The sequence below is a fragment of the Rattus norvegicus genome, chromosome X (assembly GCF_021556685.1).
Source record: "Rattus norvegicus strain SHRSP/BbbUtx chromosome X, alternate assembly SHRSP_T2T, whole genome shotgun sequence".
Taxonomy (NCBI): Eukaryota; Metazoa; Chordata; class Mammalia; order Rodentia; family Muridae; genus Rattus; species Rattus norvegicus.
Window position 1 is genome coordinate 19,033,576 of NC_141554.1, and position 9,262 is coordinate 19,042,837.

Genomic DNA, 9,262 nt, shown 5'->3' on the forward strand with positions numbered 1-9,262 from the left:
AGTGGAAGAGCATGGACTGCTGGCACAATAAAGCCTTTCACTACAATCTGCATTCCCCACTTCCGACAAGTTATTTAGGAGGTGGGGAACATTTGGATGTGTTCAATGGTATCGTTGTATTTCACTGGAAGAGGAACTGCATGATTTGAGTAAAATGTGTGCACTTAGAAACTGACTTTTCCAGAGCAGGAAAAACTTGAGTGGTAAGTGGTCCCCTGGTCCCCACAGAGAATTGGCAATAAAGACTTTAGCTTCCGCAGACCTTAAAGAGAGCCAGCGTGTCTCATGGCTAAGATCCTGATGCTTCCTTCTGTTGCACTAATGTGAAAGTTAGGGTGTATTTCCCTCTTTTGTTTACATTTACATATTTTGGCTCTATCTACAAATGGATATCAGACCTTTGTAAGTTGGCCACTCTCATCAATTTGGAGGGATCAAAGGGCCAAAGTAGGAAGAACGACTTCTTTAAGTGTTTGAGTCGCAGTTGCAGTTTAGCCCAGACACAGCAGTAAACTATGACCTTGAGAAAGTCATTTGCCAGGTCTGACCTCACTTGCTTAAATGAAAAGCTGGACCAGGGAACTAAGTCAATTTTTTTTATGCTTTTGTCTTCCAAAACAGCCATGAAGCTAATAAACATGAGTTTGCAGTATCTACTTTAAATCCCATTCACTTCCTTTAAAAGGCACATTAGAAAGAAGTCTAGAGACTTTATTTTCACAAAACCCTCGAATGGATTCCATTGGTGTGAACAGAAATCCACAAGTCCTATTTTGAATTTATAAACTTTTTTTTACTAGCAGCTATATTAATTTTTAACAAAAATTATTTGAAACCTTCCTTATTGGTGCTTTATACCCACATGTACTATAAATTATTGTTAATAACTCAATGACTATTTCTGAAACATTTTAGAACATCGATTGTTGCCAGGTTGTGAAAAGTCTTTGAGAACTGCAGAATGTAGACCAGGACTAGCTTCAGGGGACCTATTATTAAAAGCCTGATGACTTCTCTTAACTAAAACACAAGAGTGCTGAAAATATATAGTGTCCATTATTTTAGATAATTGCTAAATGGTAGGCTAGAAACAAACAAACAAACAACAACAACAAAAAAAAAACAGTTTGCTAAAGGAGATCCTGTAACTCCATTCCAGTTTTTCCCCATGCCTTGTATGGTTTTCTAAGGTCAGAATAAGAAAAACATTTTAGGCATTTTAATTTTGACATTAAAACACAAAGATCATTGAGTCTTGTCTCTCTGCACAGTCTGCAATCATTTCACCTAAGTGTCCATGTTTGGGGGTGGATGTGGAGAGTTGGGGACGAAGGAAGCATAATGAGTTATGTGAGCCTTTATGGAGGTCTGGAATGAAATACCTGAAAACCAGTCACCTCCGGCTCCAATCTATAACCTCCACAGAATTGGCTGGCTTAGTTCAATATTCTCTGAAGAAATTTCTATTTGGAAGATGAAATTGAAGTGAACTTATAAATTGGTCTTCTCTGACAAAGAAAGAGATTTTTAGTGGTTTCTTTAAAAGCTATAAGTGGTTTTCCTAACAGGCAACAAATCATAGAACGCTACTATCCCAACCCAGCCGGGCTCCACACCCGCACGCCTGAGATGGTGTGCTTGCTGATTCGCTCTTTTCACCATCCCTGATCTCTGATCTTATTGATTTTGCAGAAAAAGAAAAAGAGGAGAAAGAAAAAATAATTGACTAAAACGGATTGATCCAAGTGTCTGTGTGGATGGCTTCGGCCTCATTTCAGCTGTTACTTATACACATTATGATACATAACTATTCACTTCAAAACTCTTCAATCTCAGCTTTTGTGGCACTGCCAAGTCCTGACCACACATTTCTTGTTCAGCTCTAATGGTAAATTCAGATGGTTTGCTGTGTGACAGGGATCCTCCACTTTCCTCCAGAGATGGAAAGGAGAGAAAAGTCCAATTTGAGTAAAGCAAAAGTGTGGCAGTGTTGACAAGGAGCTTTGCTCTGTTATGAAGGAGCCCTGTCAAAGTCTGAAGGTCATGATCGGGACCAGCATTTTGGAGTAAATCTATATGGCAGACAATATGCCTAAATAATGCAGTAGGGATGTCAAATACACACACTATATGAGAATACCTTACAGAAACTATTTCAGTGTCTATTCATAGCTTCTACATCATTGCAATGAAATAAACAATGTAAGCAACTTAAGAGAGAAAATCGTTTTCTTCAGACTTTCACAAATTTCAGTTCATTCTGTTGGAAAAGATGTATCAAACAAGAATAGCTCACATCATGGTGGCCAGAAAGCAGAGAGAGCTGGCAAGGGTTCCTAATGTGACAATTCTGACACATTTCAAGCTGTGCTTTAGTAACATCCTTCTAGCTGGTGCTCAACTCCCTCAAGTTAAAGAGATTGGACCATTGCATGCTATAATGTCAGCTGTAATTGGACAAATATTATTGAGTTTCTCAAAAGTCTAGGACGATTTCATATTTTCAAAAAGTTAGATACAGATTTGAGTTAGTTTAGCTGGATTTTTCTCCAGATCCTATTTCGTTTTAGAAATGTCTAACTGGGCTTTTAGAAATGCAATCCGGGTAGCAGCTATCAAGAAGAGAATATCAGTGCTGAGGTTGTGTACACACCAAGAGAATATTATTAGTACTGATCAAAGGTAGCAACTATTTGACAGAGGTTTTACTCATAAAATTTAATATATTATGATTACAAAAAATAAAACAGATTTGTGTGTGTGTGTGTGTGTGTATGCATGTGTGTATTCTAAAGGGATATATGGCTAAGCTTTAAAATTGGTCATTGATTCACCATAGTATCTTCAATTCAATGGTTTTTCTTTATTAAAAACTGTGGGTTACATTGGAGTCACCCTTTTATTCCATGTTACTCAGTGAGCTGGAATGAAAACCAGAGAAAAATCTGTTATTTTCCAGGTTTTGCACAAATTATCTCATTGATTATCACTGGAGTGTGACTTCATGTGGCTGGAGTATCTTATGTCCTAGTTATGGCTTCTATTGCTGTAATAAAACACTATGGCCAAAGCAACATGGATGAGATAGGCTTTATTTGGATCATGCTTCCACACTGTTTTTCATCATTGAAGGAAGTCAGGACTAGAACTCAAACATGGCAGGAACCTGGAGGCAGGAGTTGATGTAAAGACCATGGAAGAGTGCTACTTACTGGCTTGTTCCCAATGGCTTGTTCAACCTGTTTTGTTATAATACCCAGGACAACAAGCCCAAGGGTGGCACCACCACAATGGGGTGGGGCCTTCTCATCAATCACTAATTAAGAAAACACCCTCCAGGCTTGCCTATAGCCCAATTTTCTGGAGGCATTTTCTCAATTGAGACTCTCTCCTCTCCAAGGACTCTACCTTTTCTCAAGTTGATATAAAACTAGCCAGTGTGCCTTATCTACCATTGCATTTTAACATAATGCATAGTGAATGAAAGAAGATAGGTACTCAACAAATACTCATGCATTCTCTTGTTTTATAGGTAGGATAACTAGAGCCCATGTTTGTAGATTGGAAAACCTCAGGGTGAGACTATACCGTAAGAATCATTTCTATTGTCTGTTAAGCCTGAGGTTTTTTCAGGCGTTCTTTTAAGTTTATTTGTATGTTGTGACTGCTGCTAATGGATAGACCCTGCAGTCTCTCTGGGCTCTGGCTATCCTACCTATAAAACAAGAGGATGCATGATTAGATGACGAGCTCTCAGCTACGCCTGATAACGTGGGTTATTAAATTACAATATCATGAATTATGCTTGCCTCTGAGAGCCTTATACTCACCAAAGAAGGGGTGATAAAGACTCCATCTAGGTCCAGGGAACTTAGGTCTATCAGTCGTTGAGAACAAGTAAGCCCAGGACCACCATCACAGATACATTTCTTCAAAGTGAGAACCTTCCCTTAGTAATCCAGGGAGGTGGTTTTGCAGGTTGGTTTCGCCAGTAGCTCATTTAGAATGCACACAAATGAAAGATGTCAAGAGCATTTAGTCTGTTGTAGCTGCCTTGGTTAGCGTGGTAAAATTCAACTGCAGAATGAGTGAGAGATACGAACCTCGCTAGGATTAGAGACAACTGTTCTCATGTAATTGCTAACTGTAGCACTTCACTTACTTTGCTGAAAGAGGCATTCCCTTGCAGAACATAATTCCAATTTTCACCGTTGACCAGATCCCAGTTTCTGTCACTTACCGAAAATTTCGAACCATGGAAGTGTGAGCCTTTCTAAGAGCTGCCTTGTTGAGCAGGATCCTCAAATTAGACAGCATCTTCTCTTGCTAGAGTGGAGGAGGAATCTATGGTCTAGAGAGTTCCGCAGGCAGGCAGGCAGTGGGGGCCACTGGCAAGCTAAGAATGCTTTCAGTTGCAGAGGGGATCAAAGGTCCTACCACCTTTCCACAACCTTATCAGATCAACCTGGTTAGAGATAGAGCAGGGCAGGGTGCAGGGGCACTTGAACTTTAAGCCTAACTCTAGGGTTGTTGTTTAAAGAAAGAGTCCTAATGCTTTCAGAGCCCAGACCCTTCATTTTTCATAATGTATTTATGCTGTCACTTGCTTGGATAAAAATCAGTTGACAAGTACCCATTGAGCGTGTAATATATGCAAGGCACTGCCGTGCTGGGGCTGCTCTGAAGGTACACTGAAATAACTCATTCAGAAAATGTAAATTGACAGTACAAAACCCCAGATGGAGCTATGACAGCCCTGTGTATTCCTGTTGATTTCACTTTCCTACCTAGCACTCCCATCCGTTCCACAACAAATAGAAAGGGATAGACTCAAAGTTGGGTTTCCATGGCAGCAAGTTCAAGAGGTGTAGAGGTATAATAAAAAGAACTCAGTCCAGGGGGCCCCTTTATGTCTTCCACATAATAGGTGTTTAGTAAGTAGGTGGGCACTTACTGATTCCGGTGTGAGTTTCCAAGTACCAGTGAACCCCTCCCCCCCCCCCCGCCCCCAAGCACCTCAGCAACTCCTCAGGTCATCAAGGGCCAATGTTTCACATTCATTCATTTAGCTACAGCTTGAAATGAGCTGGCTTTAAATTCTCATCTTTGTCAGACATCAGGGAGACTAGAATTTCTAAAGAGGATATGATCTCATCTTTGTAGAGCTTAAGATTTCAACAAAAGTGATTGCATTTGTAAACAATAGTCCTAGTCCAAGACCATATGAAAGATCCAGATAACGTTGTCCTGCAGAACACAGAAGAGGGAAACTTTTAAAACAAGAAGGGTGGAAGACAGGGGAGGAGGGAGAGGGGAGGCAGGCGCCTCCTACTGTCAATTCATATGTCTTAGCAAACCCTGATGTGTACTTGCTAGAAGTTTATAGACTACCACCAGTAAATGTCATTTGAAAGTCAGGAGCAGAAATGGTTATGAGATCATCATTGATATGGCCAGGGAAATAAATCTCGACACACTTGCCTTCTACTTGTGGAGAATGATTTTGGATGAACAGAAAGAAAATCGAATTTCCAAACTTCTCCTAAATCATATATATGTTCTGGAGAGAGCACTCCAGGCAGAAGCAATGTTTGTGAAATCCACAAGAAAGGAGGTAGAGGGTGAACGTGCCAAGTAGGAGAATAGATAGCTGCTTGTTGGAAAGGATAGTAAAGCTCCTTTGAAGTGGAGAGGTCGGCCAGCTGTAAGGTCTCAGGGATTGAAACTATTCTCATACTATAAGGAGGGAAAGCATTTGCTTTTATGGAGTCTGAAGAGCACACACTAAGAGAAAGCTCCCAGGTTCACCACCATATTGCTAGTAAGCTGTGCTTACCAAACAATGCATAGAAGCAATGTTTGGGCAAAAGGGCAAGATTTGTCTGTCGTTTTATGCTAGAAAATGTGGGCAGCATTTTAGAAAGGAACTTGCCAGCCCTTCTAATACTGAGGAAGTAGAAGATCAACATCAGAGGGGCTAAGAGAAACTGAAGCTAGCACAAAGACTGGGAGAGAAGAGCTGCACTTGGGAGGGTGCACATGGCTATTTCACTGAATCTCAAAAGGTAAGCTATTTCAGTGGAATGGCGAAGTACATCTCAAGTAGCCCACTTCTGCTGATACAACCATACATGGAGTTCTTTACCTTGCAGGATTTTTTGTGTTTGTATTAGTTACTTGTCTCCCTGTTGCCAGGAAACACCAAAAAAAGGGCAATTTAAGGAATAAAAAGGTTACTTTCTCTTACAATTCAATAGAGAAACCTTCATTATGGTGAAAATAACATATTGTCTGGAAAGAGCAGTCCAGGCTGAAGCAATTGTTTGTAAAAGCCCCAAGAAGATAGAGGGTGAATGTACCAAGGAGAGCCTGAAGTAGCTGGCCCCATTGTATCCAAGGTGGGGAAGCAGAGCGAGAGATGAAGGCAGTGCTTAGTTGATCTTCTCCTTTTCATTTAGGTGAGGTCTCAAGTCCTTGACATTGTATTGCTCATATGCAGGATGGACTTTCTGCCTCAGATAACCTAATTTAGACAGGGCAACTGACAGACCCAGACATTTGTTCCCATGGTGGTTCAGAGTCACATCAAGTTGATAATCAAGATTTATCATCGCAGAGTTCATCCTCAGAACTCATCCATGTGCACTGATCAATCCCTCCACGTCTCGGATTTAGCATCAGCTGCCTTCGTTGGCTCTCTACCCTTGGTTTTCTGACACTCATTCATTTGTCACCACTGCCACTACCACCACCACCACCACCACCACTACTACTCGCGCATGCACACATACACACACACACACACACACACACACACACACACAGAGAGAGAGAGAGAGAGAGAGAGAGAGAGAGAGAGAGAGAGAGAGAAACAATCATGCTAAATCCCTGTTCTGGGTGGGCTTTGAGAAATATAGTGTAAACAGAGAAGGTGAGTCACTGTCTATGTAATCTTCATGATTTGAAATGACCTAAGAACACCAGCTTCTATCTATGGACATATATTCTAACTGAGTCTAGGTGGCTTGTCACTTATCCTTTCACTTCAGGGCACATAAGATGCCCATTTCTCTAGCTTGGCCTGACTACGGTGTGGTAATAGCTGGGTTTCCTAAAGGAGCTGTTATTGATCTTTGGTGAGTAACAAGAACTGGTGGCTTCCCAAAACTTCAGAGAACTAGAGAAGATCTTACTGCAAATCAAGAGATCCCAGTGAAGACTCAAAGGAAGAAATAGTTAGCACATGAAATGTAATCCCAGCCACATCAGGAAGGGTGGACATACTCTACACACTGACTGTGTAAATGGAGCTCTACCAATACTAAGCATACCAAACCATGATGTGTGGATCCTGTTTTCCCTGGTGTCCCATTCACCACACTCACAAATATGCCCCGCTTTATAATTCAAATTTTCTGCTTGAGATTCAATTTCCCACTTTTACCTCCCTGCTCCTCGTATGAACAGCTATAAAGGATCCCCACCACAGGCTTCTTAACAGCCTCCACTGGAATTCATCTAATTTCCTTCATAGTGCCTAGTAAGTTGTCTATCAGTATACCCAGTGTCAGTGGCTTTCCTGTCTCATTTAACTTTCTATCCTGCTTCTGCTTTCTAAGATCATGTGCTGGCTAGACTTATGGCAACTCAACCCACACTAAAGCCAGCCAAGAGGTAGAAACCTCGATTTAAAAATTACCTCCATAAGATCAGACTGTAGGCAAGCTTGTAGAGCAGTGGTTCTTCGCCTGTGCATTGCAACTCCTTTACAAGCCTCTAACTCCAAATTACAATTCCTAACAGTAGTAAACTTATCATTACGAAGTTGCCATGAAAATAATTTTATGGTTGGGGGGGGGGTCATCACAACCTGAGGAACTCTATTAAAGGACAACAGCATTAGGAGTGTTTACAAACACTGGTAGAGTAATTCTTAATTAGGTTTTGAGGGGGGAGAACGCAGACTATTGTGGACGTACAATCCTTGGCCTGGTGGTTATGTGTTCTATAAGAAAGAAGTCTGAGCAAGCCAGTAAGCAGCACCTCTCATTAGCTTCTGTATCACCTCCAATGTCCAGATGCCTGCCCTGATTGAGTTCCTGTCCTGACTTCTTCAATGATGAGCAGTGATGTGATAATATAAACTAAATAATCCCCACTCCCGGGGTTGGGGATTTAGCTCAGTGGTAGAGCGCTTGCCTAGGAAGCGCAAGGCCCTGGGTTCGGTCCCCAGCTCCGGAAAAAAAAAAGAACCAAAAAAAAAAAAAAATCCCCACTCCCACCCCTGCAATTTGCTTTTGGTCATGGTGTTTCATCATAGGAATAGAAACCCAAACCGAGGCAAATCTCTTTCTTGATGTCTGCTTTTTGGGCAATTCAACTTTATCCCAAGTCCAATAATCCCAACATTTCAGCACCCTGATTCTATTGCCTTCCATTAAAGTTCAGAGTTTAGACCATCCTATCGTTGACTTTGAGGCTGTCAGTGACACCATCTTCGACTCCTGGACCTACTGTACTCTTTCTTATATTTAATACAAGTTGACTTGAAACCACTGAGAAATGCTTAATAACTAGTTCTTTAATATGAGTCCTATGGATATTCCTAAAACAGTCAACTGGAAGCTATGGGTGTGACTTCAATAATTACAGAGTTTGGGAAAATGAAGCAAAAAAAAATTGTTCCTGCAAGCTGTTTTGATCAGGCATCAGTGGCCCACTGCTGCCTACATCCAATCCCTGTCCTTTGCCTCAGGGCTTGGAAGATATTACTAAAGCCACATTTTCAAAGGCCTCGAAAACCACGTGAGGGAGTTTAGGATTGAATGTAGTTAAGAAATGATGGTAAAGATTTTAAAGCTGGGTATACAAGGGGACATATATCATCTTCATTGTGTCTTGAGTCTGGTACTGTCCTTTGAGACATGCAGTAAGGAGAAAAGTGGAGGCAAAAATTAAAGAGGATATTGTGGGATAAGAAGGAGCTGAACATATGGAGAGGCTGTTAAAAAAATAGAAAACAAGAGGATTGGTGAAACATAGATTTCGAGAATAGAACTCATCTTTGAGGAAAATCTATCAGCTATTAAGTGTAGGCATATTGAGAAGTTTGTAAGATGCCAAGTTTTCAAATTTGTACTATGATGTTTGAGTCTCAAGTTCCAGACACCCAGATAATAATGTCAAGCATCTCACTTTGCTGGCATTTTCAGCTTATGAGCCTTAGGTATGAACCTGAAGTATTTATGTGAAATTGTCATTG

At 40.9% G+C, this 9,262-nt stretch overlaps 1 protein-coding gene across 1 annotated transcript in view; it reads right to left on the bottom strand.

The window, feature by feature from the left end:
- Otc (ornithine transcarbamylase) overlaps window positions 1-4,417 on the bottom strand; it is a 76,665-nt gene extending 72,248 nt beyond the window's left edge. Inside the window, exon 1 of the mRNA NM_013078.2 lies at window positions 4,241-4,417. Within this exon, the coding sequence (NP_037210.1) occupies window positions 4,241-4,317 (77 nt within the window). The 5' untranslated portion in view covers window positions 4,318-4,417. The remainder of the gene's footprint in view (window positions 1-4,240) is intronic.
- Window positions 4,418-9,262: the final 4,845 nt, after the last annotated feature.